The sequence below is a fragment of the Neoarius graeffei genome, chromosome 23, assembly GCF_027579695.1.
Source record: "Neoarius graeffei isolate fNeoGra1 chromosome 23, fNeoGra1.pri, whole genome shotgun sequence".
Taxonomy (NCBI): domain Eukaryota; kingdom Metazoa; phylum Chordata; class Actinopteri; order Siluriformes; family Ariidae; genus Neoarius; species Neoarius graeffei.
Window position 1 is genome coordinate 37,119,292 of NC_083591.1, and position 27,558 is coordinate 37,146,849.

The window sequence follows — 27,558 nt, forward strand, 5'->3', positions numbered from 1 at the left end:
TGAAAGCAAACGTTCACATACTTTTGCCACTCACAGACATGTAATATTGGATCATTTTCCTCAATAAATAAATGACCAAGTATAATATTTTTGTCTCATTTGTTTAACTGGGTTCTCTTTATCTACTTTTAGGACTTGTGTGAAAATCTGATGATGTTTTTGGTCATATTTATGCAGAAATATAGAAAATTCTAAAGGGTTCACAAACTTTCAAGCACCACTGTATGTTCTGTGCGGCATAGTGGTGTAGTGGTTAGCACTGTTACCTCATAGCAAGAAGGTTCTGGGTTTGAGCCCAGTAGCCAACGGGGTCCTTTCTGTGCGCAGTTTGCATGTTCTCTCCTTGTCTGCGTGAGCACCTTCCTGGTGCTCTGGTTTCCCCAACAGTCCAAAGACAAGCAGTTAGGTTAACTGGCTACTCTAAATTGTCCATAGGTACAGTATGAGTGTGTGTGTGTGTGTGTGTGTGTGTGTGTGAATGCTTGTTTCCCAAGCCCAGAAATGGGAGGGTTGTGACAGAAAGCACATCTGGCTTTCTGTCAAACAGAAAACAGAGAACATAGTTGTTCTATGTTCTCTATGAAGAACAACTAATGCTCCAAGTAATATGACATGTGGATCAATAGGGTCCACATGGACCCTGACCTGGCAGCAGTGCTGGACAAGGGAGAAGAAGATGATGAAGTCTGTGTTATGGGGTAGGGTGACAAGACAACATCCCTTTCTCACATTTTTTTTTTGGGGGGGGGGGGGGGGTAATCGTTGTGGTGCATGTTATAGTCTGTTGAAAACAAGGTAGAACATTTTGGGCATAATCTGAAAATACCGTATATATTTTGATGCAAAACAAAACTACTCATTTTATCTAGGAGTGGGAAATGTACAGTAGACTCATACTCAAGTGAATGTACTGTTGCTTCCAAAAAATGTATTTTGAGTTGAGGAAAAGTACACGTCCTAAAAGCTACTTAATTAATATTAAATCACAGCTTGTTAGTACTTAACGTTGTCAGTATTTTTAATTGTGAGTGCTTGTGGTACATGTCTCTTTATACAGTACTTTTATAACTTAAGTAATTTAAGGGCCAACATTTGGACCAGTAGCATATGCCGCTTTTCCACTACAAACGCGGCTGAGCCGTGCCGTGCTGAGTCGAGCTGAGCGGGGCTGTTGGAGTTGCATTTCGACTACAACCGCGCTGAACCGTGCTGGCTGGAAGTGGGTGGACAAAGTGGGTGGATGTCACGTGATGTCGTTAAGCAGCGCAAACAGTGACATCAGTGACAGTGGCGGAACAAGTCAGAGCCGGGCCGGGGGCGGGGCAAATGACCGGGCCCTTTATTAAAGCTTATCATAACATCATTTTAGGCTACAAAATGTCCGCAACTGCGGTGTTTACCAATTTCAACACTACCGGGTGCAACTAAATTTAGTACATCAAGTCCTTCAAACGAACATGTAACTCGGAAACAAAAAACATTAGGATACTGTACATGGCTCATAATAAAACATCAATAGCCTATACTGCGCACATTATTTGAAGGGCATACGAATGAGCGCTCAGAGGTTGCAACGGTGACAGGAAGAGTCAGAAATAAAAGGAGGGCGGTGCAAACCTCACTGAATGCACTGTGTTTACCAATTTCAACACTACAGGGTGCAACTATGTTATTTAGTACATTAAGTCCTTCAAACGAACATGTAACTCAGAAACAAAAAAACATTAGGCGACATACTGTACATGGCTCATAATAAAACATCAATAGCCTACTGCGCGCATTATTTGAAGGGCATACGACAAGCCTTGCGCTCCGCGAACTCGTCCACGATGCTCTGTAAGTCACTGATTCAGTGAGCTTTTAAGCAGTAGTCTCACGACCCGAATAGTAAACAATAAACATGGAGGACATGGAGTCGTTAGTGTTGCTGGTCTTGGTGCTGTGGCTTGTTGTCACCGACAACGCCAACAGATACTGGCAAGAGCGTATAGATGAGGCAAGGCGCATAAGGCTTCAGAAATTCTCGTAATTCGTAATTATTCTTCTTCCGGGTTTGCGGTGTTTACAGATCCCAGCGCGCTCGCGGGGTGTGTGTGGGCATGTGAGGACACGCCTCCTCACCAATCAGTGCACAGGGGAGTGTCTGCTCACGCCCCCAACCTCACTCGGCATGGTTTGGCTCGCTTCAGCCCCACTCCAAAACGGTGCGAGTTTTAGGGGCTAAGCAGGGCTGAAACGAGCTGAGTCGTGCTGGTTTTTGGTAGTCGAAACGCGAGCCGTGTCGGGCTGAAGTGAGCTGAAGTGAGCTGAAAAAGGGTAGTGGAAAAGGGCCAATAGTCTCCTCAAGGGTCCCCGGTTCATTTGTGGGTTCAGGTTACTGCATAGTGTTAGAAAATGTAGAGAGCACACTGGTCATGTGACCATGTTTTTTTCATGGAGAGTCTATACCATTACCAATATGAGAATCATGTACAGTTGTAAATTGACTGATAGCCCAATAACTCTGGATCACAACAATTGACATGCGCCACATTATGATGTTAAAAAAAAGTTATTTGGGAGCATTCAAGTAACACCAGCCATCCACCTCTGTAATCTACAGTGCCTAAGAAAGACACCAGGGAACCAAGCCATTTAAACTGACTTTGGAACTCTATTTCTACTACAGTTCCATCTCAGATGCTGCCATGTTATGTTTTTAATCAATCATTTTCAAAATCCCCAGGTCAGTCGAAGACTCAGAGTTTTTTTGGAGAACCAACCTTAATGCGCTCTCCAAGGTTTGTTTACCTCTTGCCTTGCAAGAGGTAAACAAATGCTTGTTGACCTGTGTTCAGCTGTAGCTACCACTACTGGTGCTACTTGTGCTACTTGTGCTAGTATAATGTATACAGTATAGTCATACAAAGCCAAAAATATACATATATAATTTTTTATGCATACTAGCATGGGTTATTGTTTGCCGTTTTGGACACCATATCAGTAACTCCATGAAGTCACAGATTGTATAACAGATAAGTGAGAAAACAATATTTCTCTCTCAGTATTTTAACTCTATGGGTTACTGTCTGTGTGGAGTTTTATGTCTTTATTTGCTGCATGGTTTACCTTTGAGTTCTCTGGTTTCTTCACACCTCCCAAAAGCATGCATGTAGGCTTGACTGATTTGCCTGTAAGAGTGAATGAACGTGTGAATGTGTGTGTGCATGGTGGCTCACGATTGGAATGACATCCCATCTATAGCGTATTCTTGCCTTGCACCCAGTATTGGCTCCGGACCCATAGAGACACTGCCCAGGATAAAGTGGTAACCGAAAATGAATGAATAATTGGACCTATACAGACCACCAATGTACCTTTAGAGCATTACTTAAAAAGCTGATTAAAGTTACACCACATGCACCTTCACAGGTACCACTCCAGCAACAAGGAACTGTACTGGCCTGAGTTTCCCAAAAGCAGTGTAGCACAAAGATAATCATTAAATGGTAGCGCGAGCAGCACAATGAACACTCTCTCTCCTAGTTAAGATGCTCTTAGCATTAAGAGGCTTTTGGAAAACCCACCCCAGTTTGGTACCTTTTTTCTGAGAGGGTATGAGAGAATTTTAAACTGCCCTACCTAATAAAAGATTGTGAATACAATTTTTTTTTAATTAAATCTGCTTAACATGGTCTTTTGGTGTACATGTACTGAATTTCCATCCTTGTAAAGAAAAGGTTCTTCAACAGGGGCGTAGCTAGAATTTTTCAAAGGGGGGGGGTCACACACTGACTGGCAGCCTGAGTACATTATTTAACAAGAAATAATTACCATTGCTAGTTTTAGGTCGCTTAGAAACCGGATCTTCCATTATTGCCGTTTCTTCCACGTTTTCTTGATGTTGTGTTCGAGAAACGGCACACTAAAACTTAGCTTCGAAGCCACAAAATGCAACTTTGATATAAAAAAAAAATATATATATATATATATATATAAAATTGCTTACCTCTCTTCACGTCAAAAGAAGGAGGAAAGTTTCGCTTGTTTTGACATGGCGAATTATTAATACAAGAGAAAATATTCATAATTTGCAACTAAAAAGACTGCAGCTACACTGGCAGCTTGACCATGCTTTCTAGTGCGATTGTGTTGCGCTTGCGCAGAACTGTTTCAGTCCTGAGTGCCTTGGCTCGTGCACCTGAAGGCATGCCCTGGGCTACACGTGCACCTAATGAGCTCCAGCAGATGTGCTATTAACAAAGAACACCTGTCTTTAATCAATGAACTATGTCTGGGCTATTTAAGCACTGGCGGCTCGTTAATAGGGGCGATTTGGGCGACGCACTCCCAAACAGGGAGGGAGATTTTTTTTTTATCTACTCCTACTACCACGGCAACAGTAATGTCATTGTCCAATCAGGCTAAGGTTGCGCCTGGTGTAGCCACGCCCTTTTGGGGCGATTTCTGTCAGGTTCAGATTTGCCCCAAAATCTCCCATTGACAGTAATGGTACGTACGTTTTTTTCGAAAATCATGCTCCCAATGCATTTTCTATTAGGTTTTATGTGCTCGCACAAGCAGCGTGCTTACGTCATACGCCTGTTGCGCCGCGCAAGTGTTGCCAGATTGGGCGGTTTCCCGCCCAATCGGGCGGTTTTAAGTGCATTGTGGCGGGTTTTGAACATAATTTTCGGCTGGAAAACGCAACTTGCACGGTAAATGTGTGAACATTCTATGAAGAAGATGGCGAGTGTTGAGTGCAACAATATGATAGCGTCTCTGAAAGAAGTTCCCTTTAGTCGTCGTACCAATGAGGAGAAAACGGCAATCAAACAGCTAGGACCTCCTAGACCGAATTTAAACATCAAGCAAGTGTCTACGAAGGGGGAGAAGACCTACTCAAAAGGTTTTAACAAGAACTGGTACCACCGGAAAACTTGGCTAGCTGGCTGTGATGTAGTCAATGCTCTTTTTTTTGCTACCCTTGCGTTCTCTTCCACCCTGGAAGTAGCACAGCAGACGGTACAGTGATATTTGAATTTACTAGGCAAAAGTTTTTGTGTGTGTGTGTGTTACCAATGGCAGTTGTTTTACCAATGGCAGTTTAACATTGCCATGTTTTTGTTTTACCAATGGCAGTTTAACATTGCCATGCTTGGAATATTTCAGTAGCCTCAAGTTCTCTCTGACTTGGTGTAAATTAAGCATATTTTCAGTTTTTATATATTGTACAGTATATGTGTTCATTGGAGCCAGCAGCACCTTACCTTTTTTCCAACTTGTTAAGCCAAGTTGCACTGACTACAAAACCTTGTGTAACCTTGTGTGCATATAGCTAAATAACTAAAGCCTTTTGTGTTCATTGACATGCTTGTAATACTTTAAATTTTCTTTTAAGGCATGGCTTTCTGGAGGAATTATTGGGAAAAAAAACTGCAGAATTTATTTAGAATTATTATTTGTTGTTAAAATGGTGCAATTCCATATTAAAAAAACATAATGAAGCTGCACGTTTGTTTGATGGTTATGCTTTTCTTCATCTTTTTCAAAACTTAAATAAACACTTGTTTTGGATTTATATCCTGCCACTTTAACTGCATTCTTTAGAATGAAGAAATTAGAATATGTTTATAATTAAGAATTTGTGTCTACTTATTATAGAATACTGGAAAAATATGAGAAAATAAATGAGTAATGTAATATTAATTGATTGTGATGCCAAATGTTTTGCTTCGAAGGCTTCACAATGAATCTTCCTTAGTTTTAGCCTGGCAAGCCAGACTAAATGTGAATATTTGCCACTCGTAGGCAAAAATATTTTTGGCCGCTACGCGGATGGGTCTAGTTTACTAGGCTACCTTGGTTTGCCACCTTTAACTTGTTCAGTGTTGCCACCTAGTGGAGAGAAGAGATATTGTCGAAATTGATATCTGAATTTACCAGGCAAAAACAAGTTCGGCCAATTGATTTGCTACCTAGGTCAATTTACTTCAGTCCTGTGGACATTTATGGTCCGTGTAGACATAATGGGGGAAAATTGCCCCCCCTGAAAAAAAATTCAGGAGCCGCCACTGTATTTAAGGACTGCGCCCATGCAAGGACAATGTGAAGTATTACGTTGCGTCTAGTGTGCCTTACTGAGCCTTGTTTCCTGTCCCTGTCCTTGCTGATCTCCTGGTTTTTCGACTCCTGTTTCTCGTCCCTTGATCTTGTATAGTTTTGCCTCTGATATTCTGTCCGTGCCTCGATTGACCTCCTGCCTGTTTCCTTGATTACGACTTTGCCTGCTGTTGCGGACTGTTTGCCTGTTGTGTGCATTTCATGCACTTTATGCTCATAGCGCACTGTGTATTATTTAACATATCTGCACTTACATCCGCCTCTCCTGCATACACTCTGACAAACTGGGTTTTCGCGCCCAAACCACAGGAAGTCCATACAAGGTTATAGAAACCCTAATGAGGCTGAGGTGACAATCTAGTTTAAAAAAAAAATAAAAAGTTAGAAAAATTACAGTGGGCGCTTTTCTAATATTCTTATGCGGCTATTGAAAAAATGTATGGCCCGACAAAAGGGGGGGGGGGGGGTCATGGGCACCCCAGGACCTCCCCCCAGCTACAAGGTCTTTAGGCCAATTAAGAGTTCTTAGCTTCTTAAACAGGTTCAAATTGAACCCTCTCCAAATAGAAAGACACCTTTTGTTCTGTCATACCACTTTTCCACCCAGGCCAGGTCAGAGCCGGTGCTGAATCTTGAACCAGTTCTTCACATTTTGACAGCCAAAGAATGGGCTCTCAGCCGGGGAAACTGATTCCAGAGTGGCACCAACTGTGGTGCCAAGAGTGGATTGTCTAAAACCAAGAACTACTGTACTTACAGCAGGGGCTAGGAGCAGGATTATTGTGATCAGCATAACCAGCTAAAACTTTGTGGCTGCGATTTAAAAAAAAAAAAAAACTAGTTTAGTGTCTATTCTGACTAATCCAAAGAAGAAGGAAATTAGATGATGGAGTCCGTCATTGTTGTTGTGCTTGGCGAGTTAGCAGGGCTGGCTAGAGACACTAGCAGTAAGACTAGCAGCTGGGAAAGTGGAGACATAGTGACGTAATGACATGGTCTTATAGTGGTTCTCTAGCCCATAGAAAAGCAAACTGGTTCTTAGAAGATTCACAAGTTGAACCAGTTCCGAACCAACATTAGCACCAGACCAGAACTAGGACCTGTTTTGAGTTGGTGGAAAGGGTATCAGAGTACAGGTCCCCAACCTTGGTCCTGGAATAATCCCTGTCCTTCACATTTTAGTGTTTCCCTGCTTCTACACCTGAATCAACTCATCTAATTAACCCCCCTTCCTGAGTTGTGGGTGTGCTGGACAAAGAAAAACACTAAAATGTGCAGAGCCATGTGGGCTGCTTCATTACATGACAATTTTTAGTGTCCAGGACTAGGGTTGGGAATCTGGACCTTAGAAGGACCAACTGAAAACCTTTTATGGCACAGGTTCCCAACCACGATCCTGTCCTACACATTTTAATGTTTTCTCGATGATATTGATTGATGAGTCAAGCAGCTGATTAATTGGGTCAGATTTGTTGGGAGCAGGGAAGATTTAAACACATCTCATTCATAAGGGGGTTTGTTCTGTATTTTGACTATTTTCTACATTATAGAAAAATACTGAAGATATCAAAACTATGAAATAGCACATGGAATATATATGGGATTATGTGGTCAACAACAACAACAAAAAAGTGTTAAGTTTCATATTTTAGATTCTTCAAAGTAGCCAGTGTTTACCTTGATGATGCTTTGCAAACTATTGGCATTATTTTTAACCAGCTTCATGAGGTAGTCACCCGGAATGCTTTTCAATTAACAGGTGTGCCTCATCAAAATTTAATTAGTCCAAATTATTGCCTTCTGAATGCATTTGAGACCAAAACAGTAAATCTTCTTTAGTGTTCTACCTGATGGCAGGTTCGCTCTGACAGGTTCAGCCATCAAAGCTATAAGGGAAGAATTACAGTAGTGGTTTCCTGTTGCCTTCTACTGGATTATTATAGAGGTTTATTTATATTGTCCACACCTATGGACAATTTAAAGTAGCATGGTGGTGCTGTGTGCCTCACAGCAAGAAGGTCCTGGGTTTGAGCCCAGCGGCCAACAGGGGCCTTTCTGGGTGGAGTTTGCATGTTCTCCCTGTGTCTGCGTGGGTTTCCTCCAGGTGCACTGGTTTCCCTCACAGTCCAAAGACATGCGGGTTAGACTAATTGGTGGCTCTAAATTGACCGTGAGTATGAATGGTTGTTTGTCTCTATGTGTTGGCCCTGCGATGATCTGGCGAATTGTCCAGGGTGTACCCCGCCTCTCGCCCATAGTCAGCTGGGATAGGCTCCAACTTGCTTGTGACACTGTACAGGATAAGTGGCTACAGATAATGGATGGATGGTTAACCTAAGTGCATGTCTTTGGATGGTGGGGGAAACCAGAGTACCCAGAGGAAACCCACGCAGACACTGGGAGAACATGCAAACTCCACAAAGAAAGGCCCCCGTCGGCTACTAGGCTCGAACCCAGAACCTTCTTGCTGTAAGGTGACAGTGCTAACCATTACACCATAGTGCTGCCCCAAACAGTCTCATCTCATCTCATTATCTCTAGCCGCTTTATCCTGTTCTACAGAGTCGCAGGCGAGCTAGAGCCTATCCCAGCTGACTGCGGGTGAAAGGCGGGGTACACCCTGGACAAGTCGCCAGGTCATCACAGGGCTGACTCATAGACACAGACAACCATTCACATTCACACCTACGGTCAATTTAGAGTCACCAGTTAACCTAACCTTCATGTCTTTGGGGGAAACCGGAGCACCCGGAGGAAACCCACGCGGACACGGGGAGAACATGCAAACTCCACACAGAAAGGCCCTCGGCGGCCACTGGGCTCGAACCCAGGACCTTCTTGCTGTGAGGCGACAGCGCTAACCACTACACCACTGTGCCACCCGCCCCAAACAGTCAAACAGCCCCAAATAATAAACAAACAGTAAACAGTCCTATTCCACAACTGTAGTAATCCATATTATGTCAAGAACCGCTCAAGTAAGTAAAGAGAAACACTGTCTTTTAACTGATAAAGCAAACAAACAAAAAACACTGAACTAGAGGGTGTGTCCAAACTTTTGACTGGTACTTGAGCAAGAAATAAAAAGAAAAGAAAACTTGCGAGGGAAATTAATTTTGAGTGATGATAAGTCGGGTATGCGACTCTGTCCTGTTGAACTGAAGGAACGTGAGAATGGCTCACCTGTGGCAGGTGTTTCCGGTACCCACTGGAGCGAGCCGACCTGGCGCAGCTGGAAAGCCGTTTTCACCTCGCTGCAGGTGTGCGCGCGCGCGGCGGACGCCACGGCCAGGTGTGTGAGCAGCAACGCCGCGATCCAGCACACGTTCACTCGCAGGAACAGCCCTCGGGACATGGCAGCATCTCATGTGGAGAGGTCTGTGCGAATCGCTCGGAGACGGCGCGAAACCCAAAATCGCAGCCAAACGCAAAGAAGAAAACCATAAACGTGACGCGATCAGGCTCTTCACTGATTAGTTTATCACATCATTCACTGTTCTTATGCAGCCGGGATAGAAGAGAGCTGTAGACTGGTGTGGGTCACTTCTGAGCTGTCAGAGTCTGCAGAGCGGAGTACTCTCTCTCTCTCTCTCTCTCTCTCTCTCTCTATCTATCTCTCTCTAACGGTGCGTTCATGTTCGTCTTTTCTACTTTCCTTTTTTTAACAGAAGGATAATAAAATAAATCCATAATCATGCTCGACATGCATTCCATAAAATAAAAATCAGTTTTATCAAGTGTCAAATCTTAAAACTCAGCCTAACCCAAAAATATATTGACTGATCATCTTATATTTGTATATCTGAAGGTGTTTTCTTCCCCTAACAGAAAAAGTTATACAAGTGCAACTTTATTTATTATGTCCAAAAGAAATAGCAAAACCCATTTAATTAACAGTTGCACTGAACATCACTGAGCGCAACACTATGCTTTGATAAAAACTGGTATTTTGTCTCCCTCTGCTGGTGAAATCTAGAAAGCAGGCATTGTCTGTTGGAGAGTCAATCGTTCATCCATTATCTCTAGCCGCTTTATCCTGTTCTACAGGGTCGCAGGCACAGTGGCGGCTCCAGAGATTTTTCTTTAGGGTGGCAAAGGAGGGGCATAGGTTCCAGGAGGGGGGCATAGGTTGTCGATGCAGCAGTTTATGCAAATCATAGAAATCATTTTTGCTTACACTCAAAGACTCACAATCAAGTCATCTTGTCAAATATATATTTGACAAGAATCCGTTTTCCTTGATGGTACAATAGCTCAATACATATGTATTGAGCTATTGTACCATCAAGGAAAACGGATTCAACCATCTAAACCATCTTTTCTGAAAGTATATTCCCAAGCCATGAATGGAACTATTCTGCCCTAGCCATGTATCAAAAAATAGACAGATAGCGAACGGTTTAGATTGTGGATCTTTACTGAAGACTTCAAACTTATACAGATGTGTTCATCCTCATTTTCCATAAAACTAAAAGAAACAAATAAAGTATATCACTAAACTGAATAGCACACAGGTGAAAACGCGAGCTAGGCTGACCTGCTAGTAATGCTAACAGAACGTCTCTCTCTGGGTGAAGCCATTTCAAAATTTCGGGGGTGGGGTGTGAAATAACATAAATAACGGTAGGTAGAGATGAGATGAGGGCTTAGTATCTCTGTAGAGAGATAATTGAATTTCAAAAATGTGTTTTAATAAATAATTATTTTTAAAATAGGGGGGCAACCGGGGTGGCAAGACATATTTTTACAGTGGCAACTGCCACCTTTTGCCACCCCTTAAAACCGCGCCTGCGCAGGAAAACTGGAGCCTATCCTAGCTGACTATGGATGAGAGGCAGGGTACACCCTGGACAAGTCGCCAGGTTATCGCAGGGCTGACACAGAGACAAACAACCATTCACACTCAGATTCACACCTACAGTATGGTCAATTTAGAGCCACCAATTAGCCTAACCTGCATGTCTTTGGACTGTGGAGGAAACCAGAGCACCCGGAGGAAACCCACACAGACACGGGGAGAACATGCAAACTCCACACAGAAAGGCCCTCACCGGCCACTGGGCTCAAACCCAGGACCTGCTTGCTGTGAGGCGACAGTGCTAACCAGTACACCATCGTGCAGCCACCTGTTGGAAAGTCGGGTACCATCAATACTTTAGTACTTTGTTCAGATTGGACGAAGCATGATCAGATTACATGGACAATGAAAAAGAAAGGAGAAGCTGAACATCTCATTGAAAATAAACATTTATGATTGTCAAAGTAGTGATTCACTCTTTGTGAGCCAATCAACATATTTTCATCTCATCTCATTATCTCTAGCCGCTTTATCCTGTTCTACAGGGTCGCAGGCAAGCTGGAGCCTATCCCAGCTGACTACGGGCAAAAGGCGGGGTACACCCTGGACAAGTCGCCAGGTCATCACAGGGCTGACACATAGACACAGACAACCATTCACACTCACACCTACGGTCAATTTAGGGTCACCAGTTAACCTAACCTGCATGTCTTTGGACTGTGGGGGAAACCGGAGCACCCGGAGGAAACCCATGCGGACATGGGGAGAACATGCAAACTCCGCACAGAAAGGCCCTCGCCGGCCACGGGGCTCGAACGTGGACCTTCTTGCTGTGAGGCAACAGCGCTAACCACTACACCACCGTGCCGCCACATAGTTTCATATGAAACTAATATGTCAGCTCAGAAGCATAAATAAATAGTAGCAATTGTTCTGTCAAAACTTAAAAATCAACCGAACCCAAAAATATAGACTGATCATCTTGTATTTGTATCTCTGGTGTTTTCTTCCCCTAACAGAAAAAGCTATACAGTGTAGCTTTATTTATTATGTCCAAAAGAAATAGCAAAACCAACTGAATTAACAATTGCACTGAACACTTCATCACTGTATGCACTGTACTGCACTGTATGCTTTGATAAAAACTGGTAGTTTGTCGCCCTCTGCTGGTGAAATCTAGAAAGCAGGCACTGTCCTGTTGGAAAGTCGGGTACCATCAATACTTTGTTCAGGTTAGACGAAGCATGATCAGATTACATGGAGAATGAAAAAGAGAGAAGATGAACAGCTCATTGAAAATAAACTTTTATGATTGTCAAAGTAGTGATTCACTCTATGTGAGCCATTCAATATATTTTCATATGAAACCAACGTATCAGCTCAGAAGCAGAAATAAATAGTAGCAATTGTTCTGTCAAATCTTAAAAATCAACCGAACCCAAAAAATATATTGACTGATCATCTTATATTTGTACAGTGCTCAGCGTAAATGAGTACACCGCCTTTGAAAAGTAACATTTTAAACAATATCTCAATGAACACAAACAATTTCCAAAATGTTGACAAGACAAAGTTTAATATAACATCTGTTTAACTTATAACGTGAAAGTAAGGTTAATAATATAACTTAGATTATACATTTTTCAGTTTTACTCAAATTAGGTTGGTGCAAAAATGAGTACAGCCCACTGAAAGTCTCTGGAGCAAAGCTAAGTTGTAGACTACAAATGTCTAATTCAACAAGAACACAATCACAGGTGGGTCTAATTAGTCATTACACAGGTGTCCAGCAGACAGTTGACTATAAAAGGGTGTTACTTAAAGACCCCTTCCCATTTCATGCTGTCAGCAATGGCACCATATGGAAGAGAAAGGACACAAGACCTGAGAAAGAAAATAATTTCTTTACACCACAAAGGTGAAGGCTACAAGAAGATCAGCAAAGCTTTACTTATCAGTCAGGATACTGTAGCAAAAGTGGTACAAAAATTTAAGAAAGCTGGAACTGCAACCATCTCACAGAGACGTTCAGGTCATCCATGGAAGTTAACACCTCGACAGGAGCATCTTCTGATGAGAAGGGTTGAAGAAAATCAGCATGCAAGTTCACTGCAGTTATCTAAAGAAGTAGAAAGCCAAACTGGGGTGACTATTCCCCGTGACACAATACGGCGTACACTGCAGAGGAATGGCATGCATGGATGTCGTCCACGAAAGAAGCCTCTCCTAAAGCCCAAGCACAAAAAAGCCCGCCTAGAGTTTGCTCAGGCCCATGCTGACAAAGATGAAGACTACTGGGACTCTATACTCTCTGGAGTGATGAGACCAAGATACTGTAAATGTTTTTGGAACTGATGGCTTCAAAACTGTATGGTATTGCAAAGGTGAGGAATACAAAGAAAAATTCATGGTGCCTACAGTGAAACATGGTGGTGGTAGTGTCCTTATGTGGGGCTGCATGAGTGCTGCTGGTGTCGGGGAGCTGCATTTCATTGATGGCATCATGAATTCATAGATGTATTGCTCTATACTGAAAGAGAAGATGCTACCATCACTCCATGCCCTTGGTCGTCGTACACTTTTCCAACATGACTAAACACACATCTAAGGCCACTGTTGGATTTCTGAAGAAGAACAGGGTGAAAGTGATTCAGTGGCCAAGTATGTCTCCTGATCTGAACCCAGTCGAACACCTATGGGGAATTCTGAAGAGACAAGTTGAGCATCAGTCTCCATCCAGCATCCAGTAACTAAAAGAGGTCATTGTTGATGAATGGAAAAAGATTGATGTTGCAAAATATTGTCAACTTGTTCATTACATGCCTAGAAGACTTGGTGCTGTCATTAAAAATCATGGCGGCCATACAAAGTACTAGATGTCGTAGTTTTTGTTGTGGGGTGTACTCATTTTTGCGCCAACCTAATTTGAGTAAAACTGAAAAATGTGTCATCTAAGTTATATTATTAACCTTACTTTCACGTTATAAGTTAAACAGATGTTATATTAAACTTTCTCTTGTCAACATTTTGGAAATTGTGTTCATTGAGATATTGTTTAAAATGTTACTTTTCAAAGGCGGTGTACTCATTTATGCTGAGCACTGTATATCTGAAGGTGTTTTCTTCCCCTAACAGAAAAAGTTATACAGTACAGCTTCATTTATTATGTCCAAAAGAAATAGCAAAACCCATTTAATTAACAGTTGCACGGAACACTTCCTCACTGAGCGCAACACTCTGCTTTGATAAAAACTGGTATTTTGTCTCCCTCTGCTGGTGAAACCTAGAAAGCAGGCACTGTCTGTTGGAAAGTCGGGTACCATCAATACTTTGGTATTTTGTTCAGATTAGACGAAGCATGATCAGATTATACGGAGAATGAAAAAGAGAGGGGAAGCTGAAAATCTCATTGAAAATAAACATTTATGATTGCCAAGGTAGTGATTCACTCTCTGTGAGCCAATCAACATATTTTCATATGAAACTAATATATCAGCTCAGAATAAATAAATAGTAGCAATTGTTCTGTTGGCAGCCACTGTAAGTAGCATCTTTAGAGAGATGCTAGTTAGTATTCTTCTTAAAGGGTACCTGTAGGGAATTTTAATTACTCGTTATTTCAAAAGATCACGTATGATACCAGTGGTTCCGTCATGTAACATTCGTCACAAGTTCTTGTCAAGTACATGCAAGTTTTAAGTCACTGCTCCGTCAGTTAGGCATGGTCAGCGACATGTTGCCTCCTTCACAAGCTGTTCCATCACCAGTAGTGATGCATAGTTGCTGTTTTGTCCGATTGCAAATCTACTTGCGCATAATGCCATGAAATAATAGATATGTGCCATAAAATAAAGATCTATTACAAGTATTAGAGCTATATTTATTCAACGTGTTCTCAAGTTATTTGACTGGGAACTTGCCTGTTCATCAGCTCCCCTTCAAGTGCTGGTCCCTGGAGGTACCTGCAGATCATGCCATCAATGAAGGCCATTTCCAGGGATGGTTTGTGAAGAACATACTCATGCAGATTCAGGGTGGACGTAATGCAGCTGTCAAAGTGGTCTGCAATGAGTTCATGTTCTTGACAACAGTAGGACTCCATGTCAGTTCTCATGACAGAGCACTGCCCGCATTGATACCATGGAGTGGTAGCCATTTTGGATCTACCATCATGCACATCTCTTGCGGCAGTTTCCTCCTCTGAATCACTAGAATGTGATGACTCACTGTCCTCACAAGCCTCCTCCCTCTCTGGCTCGAATAGATAACCATTAACACCCATTTCATCAAAGTTGCTAGCCATATTTTGCTTCTTTAACACCTCCTTTCACTTCGACTCTCAACCCACGGAACACTGCTTGTTTACTCACACCCGATAACCCAGAATCAATGACTGTATGTCAAATCAAATCAAGTTTATTTGTATAGCGCTTTTTTTTTTTTTTTTAAAGATATTTTTTTGGGCTTTTTGCACCTTTATTGGATAGGACAGTGTAGAGACAGGAAGTGAGCGGGAGAGAGAGAGACGGGAAGGGATCGGGAAATGACCTCGGGCCGGAATCGAACCCGGGTCGCCCGCATTCATGGTATGGCGCCTTAACCACCTGAGCCACGACGCCCCCGTATAGTGCTTTTAACAATAAACATTGTCGCAAAGCAGCTTTACAGAATTTGAACGACTTAAAACATGAGCTAATCTTATCCCTAATCTATCCCCAATGAGGAAGCCTGTGGCGACGGTGGCAAGGAAAAACTCCCTCAGACGACATGAGGAAGAAACCTCGAGAGGAACCAGACTCAAAAGGGAACCCATCCTCATTTGGGCAACAACAGACAGCCTGACTATAATATTAACAGTTTTAACAGGTATAACCCTCAACTGTCCTCATGGGGCCGTCCTTCACAGGAGCGGTGCGATAAAACTCCGACCAGACACAGGGCACCAGGATGGATCAAGCAGGTCCGAGGGGCAGAAGAGGCCAGCATCTCAATCCCAGGATCAACATGTAACTCAGAGGGACAGATTGGGGGGGAAGAGAGAGAGAAAGAAAACACAGGTTGTTAGGTATGCCCTAAAAATGACAAGTATTAAATCTGTGTGGTAGGCTCGCAGAGACGAGAGTCTTTACATCAGGCATAACACACAACAATGGCATGTTAATATGGTAAAAAATATATCATGACCTGCTCTGGCTGGATGCTTGATTGGGTGATGGGAGCACACTCCTCAGCAATGATGAGATGCAGATGGGACCCTTAGGGCTGGCCAAGACAATTCAGTTACATTTCACCGGGTCTGGGACATGCGACAGAATGTCTGATGGACGATTCCCTGCAGGCTACGATAGCCAGTCGAGGTCTCCACCCTCTCTACCAAAAGATTTCCTGTTGACTCCATGTAACTCAGAGGGACAGATTTGGGGTGGGGGGGAGGGAAAGAAAAGACAGGTTGTTAGGTATGCCCAATGTCACCTGAATAAGTAGGAGCAGTATACATATTGCACTGAGTACAAGCAGGGACTCCGGCAACTAACTATGACAGCATAACTAAAAGGAGAGAGCCAGAAGGTAACACAGGCATGAGGGAGCCCCGGGACATAAAGCAGCCAGCCACTACACTGTCAACAAACTCGAGCGAGCAAGCGAGTGGGGACTGACAGCATCCATACATCCCAGTTTACCAAAACACTCTATGTCTGAGGACCCTCCAGATCTACTCCTTTACCTCATAAACACCATTAACAAAAGGCTTGACTAAACAGATATGTTTTCAGCCTAGACTTAAATGCTGAGACTGTGTCTGATTCCCGAACATTACTTGGAAGGCTGTTCCATAACTGTGGGGCTTTGTAAGAAAAGGCTCTGCCCCCTGATGTAGCCTTCACTATACGAGGTACCAGCAGATAGCCTGCACCTTTTGATCTAAGTAGGCGTGGCGGGTCATAGAGGAGCAGAAGTTCACTCAGGTACTGTGGTGCGAGACTATTTAGTGCTTTAAAGGTCAATAGTAGTATTTTATAATCAATAGGAAATTTGATTGGGAGCCAATGCAGTGTGGATAAGACAGGGGTGATGTGGTCATATTTTCTAGTTCTAGTAAGGACTCTTGCTGCTGCGTTTTGAACTAACTGGAGCTTGTTTATGCACTTATTGGAACATCCAGACAGTAAGGCATTACAATAATCCAACCTGGAGGTAACGAAAGCATGGACTAGTTTTTCTGCATCATGCAATGACATTAAATTTCTTATCTTTGAAATATTTCTGAGATGAAAGAAAGCTATCCGGGTGATGTTATCAATGTGAGTTTCGAATGAAAGACTGGGGTCAATAATCACTCCGAGGTCTTTTACTGCTGCACGTGAAGAAACAGAAAGGCCATCCAGAGTCACTGTGTAATCAGAAAACTTACTTCTAGCTGTATGTGGTCCTAGCACAAGTACTTCAGTCTTGTCAGAGTTAAGCAGAAGGAAATTAATAAGCATCCAGTTTCTAATGTCCTTAACACATTCCTCAATTCTATTAAGCTGGTGTCTCTCATCAGGTTTTGCAGAGACATACAACTGTGTGTCATCAGCATAACAGTGGAAACTAATACAGTGTTTACGAATAATATCGCCCAGAGGTAACATATATAGAGAAAAAAGCAGTGGACCCAAGACAGAACCTTGTGGAACACCAAACTTTACCTCGGTACGTCTAGAAATATCACCATTTATATCAACATACTGATAACGATCAGTTAGATAAGACCTGAGCCAGGAGAGGGCCATTCCCTTAACTCCCACAACATTTTCTAGTCTATCCAGAAGAATGGAATGATCAATGGTATCAAATGCTGCACTAAGGTCAAGCAACACAAGTAGCGAGACACAGCCCTGATCAGACGCCAGCAGTAGGTCGTTTACTACTTTAACCAGTGCTGTCTCTGTGCTATGATGAGGTCTAAATCCTGACTGATACATTTCATGGATGTTATTCCTATGTAAATATGAGCATAACTGCTGTGCCACAGCTTTTTCAAGGATCTTGGAGATAAAGGGGAGGTTTGATATTGGCTGATAATTGGACAGCTGACAGGGATCAAGGTCAGGTTTTTTAATCAGGGGTTTGATAACTGCTAGTTTAAAGGATTTGGGTACATAGCCAATCATAAGAGAAGAATTTATTATTTTTAGAAGCGGTTCAATTACTCCAGGCATTATCTGTTTGAATAGATGTGTAGGTAAGGGATCTAGTACACAAGTTGAGGCTTTTGATGTAGAGATTAATGAAAGTAATTCAGTTTCTTTTAGGGGAGTAAAACATTCTAACTGATGATCTGATACAGTTATATTGTTAACTACAAGGTCACTTTCATTGTCTAACCTTAAATTAGTAGTTTGAATTTTTTGTCGGATATTCTCAATTTTGTCATTAAAAAAATTCATGAAGTCGTTGCTACTACATACTGCAGGTGTGCATGTGTTGATAGTGGACTTATTCCTGGTTAATTTTGCTACAGTATTAAATAGGAATCTAGGATTATTTTTGTTATCTTCTATTAGGGAGGAGAAATATGTTGATCTCGCAGCACTAAGAGCTTTTCTATACTTCAGGAAGCTCTCCTTCCAATCTAATTTGAACACTACCAATTTTGTTTGACGCCATTTACGTTCCAATTTTCGAGTGGTCTGTTTTAATGTGCGAGTGTCATCATTATACCAGGGTGCTAATTTTTTTGTCTCTGACCATTTTCCTTTTTAGAGGAGCTACATTATCTAAAGTATGGCGGAATGTTGACTCTAAGCATTCAGTTGCCTGATCAAGTTCTTCAGGGGCTGACAGTGACCCAATCAAAGTTGACAGCTCTGGGAGATCATTTATAAAGCTCTGTGCAGTAGTTGACGTGAAAGTACGTTTAATACAGTAGCGTGGTGAGGTGCATATATTATTACTCAGACATAGTTTGAATGAGATGAGACAATGATCTGAGATAACTTCAGACTGTGGAAGTATGACTATATTGTCTATGTTTAATCTGAATTTTAGTATTAGATCAAGGGTGTGACCACCATTATGGGTCGGTCCTATGACATTCTGCTTAATCCCGACTGAATCTAAGATGGACACAAACGCTGTTTTTAAAGGGTCTTTTGGGTTATCGAAGTGAATATTAAAATCTCTGACAACTAAAGCTTTGTCTAAGGAAATAACCAGATCTGAGATAAAATCTGCAAATTCAGAAAGAAACTCAGAATATGGCCCCGGGGGCCTGTAAATAATAAGCAATGGAATTAACCGGGTAGACTTATTTTTCGAGGCTACATACATTATATGAGTATGAAGAACTTCAAATGTATTAAATTTATAACCAGGTTTTTGTGTTACACCTAGATAATCGTTATAAATAACCGCGACGCCTCCTCCTCTGCCAGTTAGACGAGGCTGGTGTATATAACTGTATCCAGGAGGACTCGCTTCATTTAATGCTATATATTCATTTGGCTTAATCCATGTTTCTGTTAAACACAGTACATTAAACTCCTGATCAGTAATGAGTTCATTAACCATTAGCGCTTTAGATGTAAGAGATCTAATATTTAATAGCCCCACCTTTAGATCAAAGGTGCTGGCAGCAGCTGTACAGGCAGTATGATCTAATTTTATATTGATTAGGTTACTGGAACAAACTCTCTGAAAATTTCTACCTTTTTGTTGAACTCGGGGAACAGACACAGTCTCGATGTAGTGGACCCTGAGTGACGACTCTGTGCAGCTAGCAGACAGTCGGTTTAGCCTGTTCGTCTGCTCCCTGGCCTTGGCTCTGGATTGTCAGAAATTAACTAGGCCTGTTCTGAGACTATGACCTATGCTGCAGGAAATGAGAGCAGCACCTTCCCGAGTGGGATGGATACCATCCCGCCCTAACAGGCCAGCAGTGCCCTCAAAATTAGCCCAATTATCTATAAAGCCCACACTGTTTTCAGAGCACCACCTGAACAGCCAGCAGTTCAGCGACCATAACCTGCTGTAAGCTACATCGCCACGCATAACCTGCTGTAAGCTACATCGCCACGCCGCATTGGGATGGGGCCAGAGCATACTACAGCATCGGACATCGCCTTCACTAATTTAAACACCTCTACAAAGTTACTCTTAGTAACCTCAGACTGACAAAGGCATATATCATTAGCTCCTGCATGGATAACTATCTTTGAGAACCTGTGCTTGCCTAGGACCCTAAGATTACCTGCTATGTCCGGCACCCTGGCTCCCGGTATACACCTAACTAAAGCTGCTGGTGCCCCTAAAGGCTGAGCTAATTTCACATGCCGTATGATAGAGTCCCCTATAACCAGAGCTCTTTCAGGTTTCTCAGTGGGTGCATCACTAAGGAGAGCAAACCTGTTCGGCACGTGACGCGGAGAGGAGTGGTGCTCCCGTGAGCGAGCCTCAGCGGTAGCTTTGGCTCTACGCTTATGCCACCGAGCCGTCACCCATTCGCCCCGCTGTAAGGGCTCTAATGCCGGAGTTGGGGGATTACTAACTCCACCTAGGGCATCCAGACTTTCCCCTACAGAAACTACACTGTTCTCACGCTCACTAACCTGCTCTAAAGCCTGGACACGCGCTTCTAGCACTGAAATCTTCTCCGTCAGAGAGCTAACTAATCTGCACTTATCACAAATAAAGCTAATAAAGCTATCGCTAGCGACTAGTGTTGCCACCTGTCCCGGTTTTTCCTGATTGTCCCGGATTTTCATGGTCTGTCCCGGAAAAAAAAAATAAAAATCCGGGACACTGAATGTCCCGGTTTTTTGTACATAATGGGCAAAATGTGTATTTCAACTTGCGAGCCAGCTGAGAACCAGTTTGCTTTTCCGAGCTCGCCGTGCTAGGCGGAGCCACGTCATTACGTCGCTGAATACGTCATTACGTCGCTATATACGTCACTTACATCGCTGTATACGTCAGTTACGGCGCTACGTTTGCATAAACCTTGGCGCGAATATCAAAGCAAAAACACGGAAGAAGCAGCAACAACAACAATGATAATGATGATGGCTGACTTCGCGTTTGTACAGCTGCTGCTTCTCGTCGCTTAAAAATGGCGATCTTTCGCGGTCTTGTTATTGTTGTTGGTCTTAACAACTCCGCCCCCCGCTGACGTAAGCGGTTCTTTCCTCTGGCCCAGCAGAGAGTTGGTGCTAGCCTGGAACCGGTTTTTCTGGCCCCAGAGCCAGTTCTTTGTCAGTGGAAACAGAAAACCCGGTTCCAAACTAAGCACTGGCCCCGAACCAGCCCTGGAACTGCTTTGGTGGAAAAGGGGCAATGGAGGATGCTTGGACTGATAAAAGAAACAGACTCTGTTGCAATGGTGAAGGCTGAGCTTCAAGTCAGGCTAAACTTTCAGTTGTCCTGTACTGAGTTCAAGACATTCATTGAAAATCAGCCAGGACTCATAGCAGCAGCAAAGAAAAACACCAAATATAAATGGAAGATTAGGTAAGGTTTTGGTGAATTAAATGAAATCCAAATAGTCTTATCTGCCTACTCCTGTATGTACTGTATGTGCCCAGTTATATGTCCTCCTATGTATTTGTTTAGCCAAGAGCAGCAGAGGCACAGGCAAGCACAAGCAAAGCACACACCACACTCTAAGCAATCAGGTAAGCTGTTTGACACTACACCTTACATTCAGGTATTCTCAGATACAATGAAAAATTAGATTATTTATTTTTATTCCACATAAGCAAACAAACAATTTAATTATGTATTCCCCTTTTACCTGTGCCCACTACTGCCCCCAGGTGTCCACAACCAAAAACTGTTGGAAATAAACCAAAATAATGAAGACCTGCTATATTATGTAAAGCAATTAATTAACTAAACAAATAACTAGCAAAAGCATCATTTTTACTAATTAGAGCAATACAGTTTCAGCGTAGAAGGGCGATTTTTGTCTTGGGTTAGATGTGTGAAGGGCGCCGTTGCTTACAAGCAAAAAGGTCGATTGGATGGTCGAAATGTCCAGGATTTTTGTCAGACACAGGTGGCAACCCTACTAGCGACGGAGGAAGAATGACTAAACATCCTGCACTCAGCACACTGAGCAAGCTGAAGGTGTGCCATGATGAAAAGATTCACGTACCTTAAATGAATGTATGTCACTTCTGGCCGGCAATGACTACTCCCCATTGATTCTGTTCCCACGGGTAATTCACGGAATAAAATTGTCCACAAAAGTGCTTTTACAGTGTTTTTTGGGCTGAATGTGCGTGTCTTTTGTTTATAAGTAATACATAAAGCACAATTAATGTTGTAAGCATGACCAGTACCAGTACACTTTAAATTTGCTTTGTTTGTTTGTTAATTATAGCACACTCATTTTTTTGGAACCACTGCTCGTCCTACAGCTTTTGAGATAGCGACACCATTTCAACTCTGAAACATCCATCCTGAACCAGTGTAGTGTACTTGGATGCAGCTTTTGGATCAATGCACCCATTCTCTCGTTCTTGATCTGTAGTTTTATATATATGTCTTTATTTCGTACTCCAAGTACAACCAACAGCAACATAAAAATTAAAAATAGAAAAGAACAGTTAACAAATTTCAAGCTATCAATTTACACATATATTATTCATAACATAATCACACATTTCCCTCGAGAAACCTGGTATGACCACAGATTGAGAGGACATACACGCTGACAATAGAACTCTGGTCAGCTGTTAACTCATATGCATTGTGTATCTCATCTCATTATCTCTAGCCGCTTTATCCTTCTACAGGGTCGCAGGCAAGCTGGAGCCTTTTGATAACACGTCTATAAGAATGATTGATTATTCATAATTGTTTAACCATATTCCATCCATCCATTATCTGTAGCCGCTTATCCTGTCCTACAGTGTCGCAGGCAAGCTAGAGCCTATCCCAGCTAACTATGGGCGAGAGGCGGGGTATGCCCTGGACAAGTTGCCAGATCATCGCAGGGCTGACACATAGACACAAACAACCATTCACACTCACATTCACACCTACGGTCAATTTAGAGTCACCAGTTAACCTAACCTGCATGTCTTTGGACTGTGGGGGAAACCGGAGCACCCGGAAGAAACCCACGCGGACACGGGGAGAACATGCAAACTCCGCACAGAAAGGCCCTCGCCGGCCCCGGGGCTCGAACCCAGGACCTTCTTGCTGTGAGGCGACAGCGCTAACCACTACACCACCGTGCCGCCCCTGCATTGTGTATCCGATGGATATTCAACAAGAAATCATCATTAAAATTAGTGTCATATGCATAACGAAGATGAGCAATGTTTCTACCAAGTGGAGACATAGCATATGAATGAGCAACCTTTGCAATGTACGAAACAACAGGGTTTACATGATAAAACATATTATACAAAAATCTGAGGGACTTGATTTGCAGTTGGACAGAAATATGCAGTTGATTAGTTATTGGTCCTAATAACCAGCAATGTGTATGGTACGGTAAACATAAAAGTTTCCTCAAAGCCTTGTTCCATTGAACACAACAAGATTTAAAACCAGTTGACAAAAAGTCCCACAACTGAGATCCATAAAAAGAACAACAAAAGGTGCGAAACAGATACACAATATTAGATGTTTGCAGTTTACCATATAATACAACCAGTTTATTTACAGCAGCATTAAAAACACCTTTCTTCACAGTGCAGTCGCGGTTGTCCCGCAGGTCAGAGTCCACATAGTGACCAAGGTGTTTAACATAATCAACCCACTCGATCACAGATCCATCCAGATAAACCTTTTCATTACCCTTCACATTTGATCCAAATTTTATACAGGCAGTTTTCTTAGCATTAAAACATATGTTATATTTTACAGCAAATGTGCTACATATAACTAACATTTCATTAAGTGCCTTTAGACTGGGGCTGAGCAGCGTCAAGTCGTCAGTGTAGCCCAGAACGCCGACGTAATGACGCCCAACATGACAGCCTATACCAGACCGCTCCAATGTCACAATTAGTTCATCTATATACACTATAAACAAGATTGGTGACAATACCCCACCTTGTTTGACACCATTAAATACGGTAAAACATCTGGATGTACATGCATCCCAGCAGACACATACCCGCTGACGAGTGTATCCGTCCAGCAACAGGCGAATAACAGGCAGGGGTAAGCCACGAGTGATCAACAGTGTGAACAATTTACCGTAATGGACTTTGTCAAATCCCTTACTTGCATCCAATAAACAACTGTAGACATCGCTATTTCGCTGGGGGGGAAAGAGCCTGAGCTTGTGCGGGAGGTTGAGAGGTACCGGCTAGAGATAGTCGGGCTCACCTCCACGCACAGCTTGGGCTCTGGAACCCAGCTCCTCGAGAGGGGCTGGACTCTCCACTTCTCTGGAGTTGCCGGTGGTGAGCGGCGGCGGGCTGGTGTGGGCTTGCTTATAGCTCCCCAGCTCAGCCGCCATGTGTTGGAGTTTACCCCAGTGAACGAGAGGGTCGCCTCGCTGCGCCTTCGGATTGGGGAGAGGGCTCTTGCTGTTGTTTGTGCCTATGGCCCAAATAGCAGTATAGAGTATCCGGCCTTCTTGGAGTCCCTGGGAGAGGTACTGAGGAGTGCTCAGACTGGGGACTCCATTGTGTTACTGGGGGACTTCAATGCTCACGTGGGAGATGACAGTGACACCTGGAGGGGCGTGGTTGGGAGGAACGGCCTCCCCGATCTGAACCCGAGTGGTGTTTTGTTATTGGACTTCTGTGCTAGTCACGGTTTGTCCATAACGAACACCATGTTCGAGCATAGGGGTGTCCATAAGTGCACGTGGCACCAGGACACCTTAGGTCGGAGGTCAATGATAGACTTTGTAGTCGTTTCATCTGATCTCCGGCCCTATGTCTTGGACACTCGGGTGAAGAGAGGGGCTGAGCTGTCAACTGATCACCACCTGGTGGTGAGTTGGATCCGCTGGCGGAGGAGGAAGCTGGACAGACCTGGCAGGCCCAAACGTATGGTGAGGGTCTGCTGGGAACGTCTGGCCGAGCACTCTGTCGGGGAGGTCTTTAACTCCCACCTCCGGGAGAGCTTTTCCCAGCTTCCGAGGGAGGCGGGGGACATTGAGTCTGAGTGGACCATGTTCTCTACCTCCATTGTGGATGCAGCTGTTCGGAGCTGTGGCCGCAAGGTCTCCGGTGCCTGTCGTGGCGGCAATCCCCGAACCCGGTGGTGGACACCAGAAGTAAGGGATGCCATCAAGCTGAAGAAGGAGTCCTATCGGGCCATGTTAACCTCCAGGACTCCCGAGGCAGCTGACGGGTATCGGCAGGCCAGGCGTGCTGCAGCTCGGGCAGTTGCGGAAGCAAAAACTCGGAACTGGGAGGAGTTCGGGGAGGCCATGGAGAAGGACTATCGGTCGGCCTCGAAGAAATTCTGGCAAACCGTCCGGCGCCTCAGGAGGGGGAAGCAGTACTCTGCCAACACTGTTTACAGTGCGGGTGGGGAGCTGTTGACCTCGACTGGGGACATTGTCGGGCGGTGGAAGGAATACTTTGAGGATCTCCTCAATCCCACCGTCATGTCTTCCACTGAGGAGACTGAGGCTGATGACTCAGAGGTGGACTCGTCCATTACCCAAGCCGAAGTCACTGAGGTGGTTTGCAAGCTCCTCGGTGGCAAGGCACCGGGGGTGGATGAGATCCGCCCTGAGTATCTCAAGTCTCTGGATGTTGTGGGGCTGTCTTGGTTGACACGCCTCTGCAACATCGCGTGGCGGTCAGGGACAGTGCCTCTGGAGTGGCAGACTGGGGTGGTGGTCCCTCTTTTTAAGAAAGGGGACCGGAGAGTGTGCCCCAATTATAGGGGAATCACACTTCTCAGCCTCCCAGGGAAGGTTTACTCCAGGGTACTGGAGAGGAGAATTCGACCAATAGTCGAACCTCGGATCCAGGAGGAACAATGCGGTTTTCGTCCTGGTCGCGGAACACTGGACCAGCTCTATACCCTTCATAGGGTGCTCGAGGGTTCATGGGAGTTTGCCCAACCAGTCCACATGTGCTTTGTGGATCTGGAGAAGGCATTCGACCGTGTCCCCCGTAGTATTCTGTGGGGGGTGCTTCGGGAGTATGGGGTTCGGGGCTCTTTGCTAAGGGCTGTCCGGTCCCTGTACGAACGGAGCAGGAGTCTGGTTCGCATTGCCGGCAGTAAGTCAGACCTGTTCCCAGTGCATGTTGGACTCCGGCAGGGCTGCCCTTTGTCACCGGTTCTGTTCATAATTTTTATGGACAGAATTTCTAGGCGCAGCCAGGGGCCAGAAGGAATCCTGTTTGGGAACCACAGGATTTCATCTCTGCTTTTTGCGGATGATGTTGTCCTGTTGGCTTCTTCAAACCAGGACCTTCAGCATGCACTGGGGCGGTTTGCAGTCGAGTGTGAAGCGGCTGGGATGAGAATCAGCACCTCCAAGTCCGAGGCCATGGTTCTCGACCGGAAAAGGGTGGCTTGCCCTCTCCAGGTTGGTGGAGAAGTTCTGCCTCAAGTGGAGGAGTTTAAGTATCTCGGGATCTTGTTCACGAGTGAGGGAAGGATGGAGCGTGAGATCGACAGGCGGATCGGTGCAGCCTCCGCAGTGATGCGGTCGCTTTACCGGTCCGTTGTGGTGAAGAAGGAGCTGAGCCAAAAGGCGAAGCTCTCAATTTACCGGTCGATCTACGTTCCGACTCTCACCTATGGTCATGAGCTTTGGGTAATGACCGAAAGGACAAGATCGCGGATACAAGCGGCCGAAATGAGTTTCCTTCGCAGGGTGGCTGGGCGCTCCCTTAGAGATAGGGTGAGAAGCACAGTCACTCGGGAGGAGCTCGGAGTAGAGCCGCTGCTGCTCCACATCGAGAGGAATCAGCTGAGGTGGCTCGGGCATCTTTTTCGGATGCCTCCTGGACGCCTCCCTGGGGAGGTGTTCCAGGCATGTCCCCCCGGGAGGAGGCCCCGGGGAAGACCCAGGACACGCTGGAGGGACTATGTCTCTCGGCTGGCCTGGGAACGTCTCGGTGTTCTTCCCGAGGAGCTGGCCGAGGTGTCTGGGGAAAGGGAAGTTTGGGCTTCCCTGCTTAGACTGCTGCCTCCGCGACCCGGTCCCGGATAAAGCGGAAGAAGACGAGACGAGACATCGCTATTTCTACGTATATAATAGTCGACAGTTTCTATATATACAGCTGTACACAAAGTTGTGGACAGACCAGCTTTGAAACCGAATTGCAAGTCAGATGTATGCAGAAATCTGCTATATATATCAATAATAACCATGTCCAAAACTTTACACAAGGCACAACACAAAGCAATACCACGATAGTTATCTGCAGAACACAGCGAAGCTCTAAAATCTTTAGGAATAGATACAATTGTTGAATAAAGTAAATCATTGGCCGTATGACCGTGTACCAACATACAGTTGAACAGAATAAAAACGTAGTGGTACAACATTGAAGTACCATTCAACAAATGATCCGAGTCAAAACCAGCCCCACCATCACGCTTACCTGATTTTAATTTCAATATTCACTTTTCTACAACATTTCTAGGGATGTAACAACACGCACTGCTCTCAGTAATACTTTTTGTGATGGTACTGTATAAATCATTCATTTCACGTTGATTTGTAGGCACGCTGTTAT

General features: G+C 44.0%; 1 protein-coding gene across 3 annotated transcripts in view; it reads right to left on the reverse strand.

Annotated features, from left to right (window-relative positions):
* The window catches only part of gpc5c (glypican 5c), a 220,823-nt gene extending 211,130 nt beyond the window's left edge, over nt 1–9,693 (reverse strand). For 2 of the 3 annotated variants that reach the window (XM_060906113.1, XM_060906112.1), the window contains exon 1: nt 9,286–9,693. In XM_060906113.1, coding sequence (XP_060762096.1) covers nt 9,286–9,457 — 172 coding nt within the window. In that variant the 5' untranslated portion in view covers nt 9,458–9,693. The remainder of the gene's footprint in view (nt 1–9,285) is intronic. The other variant, XM_060906111.1, reaches the window with a different exon arrangement.
* Between the last annotated feature and the right edge of the window lie 17,865 nt (nt 9,694–27,558).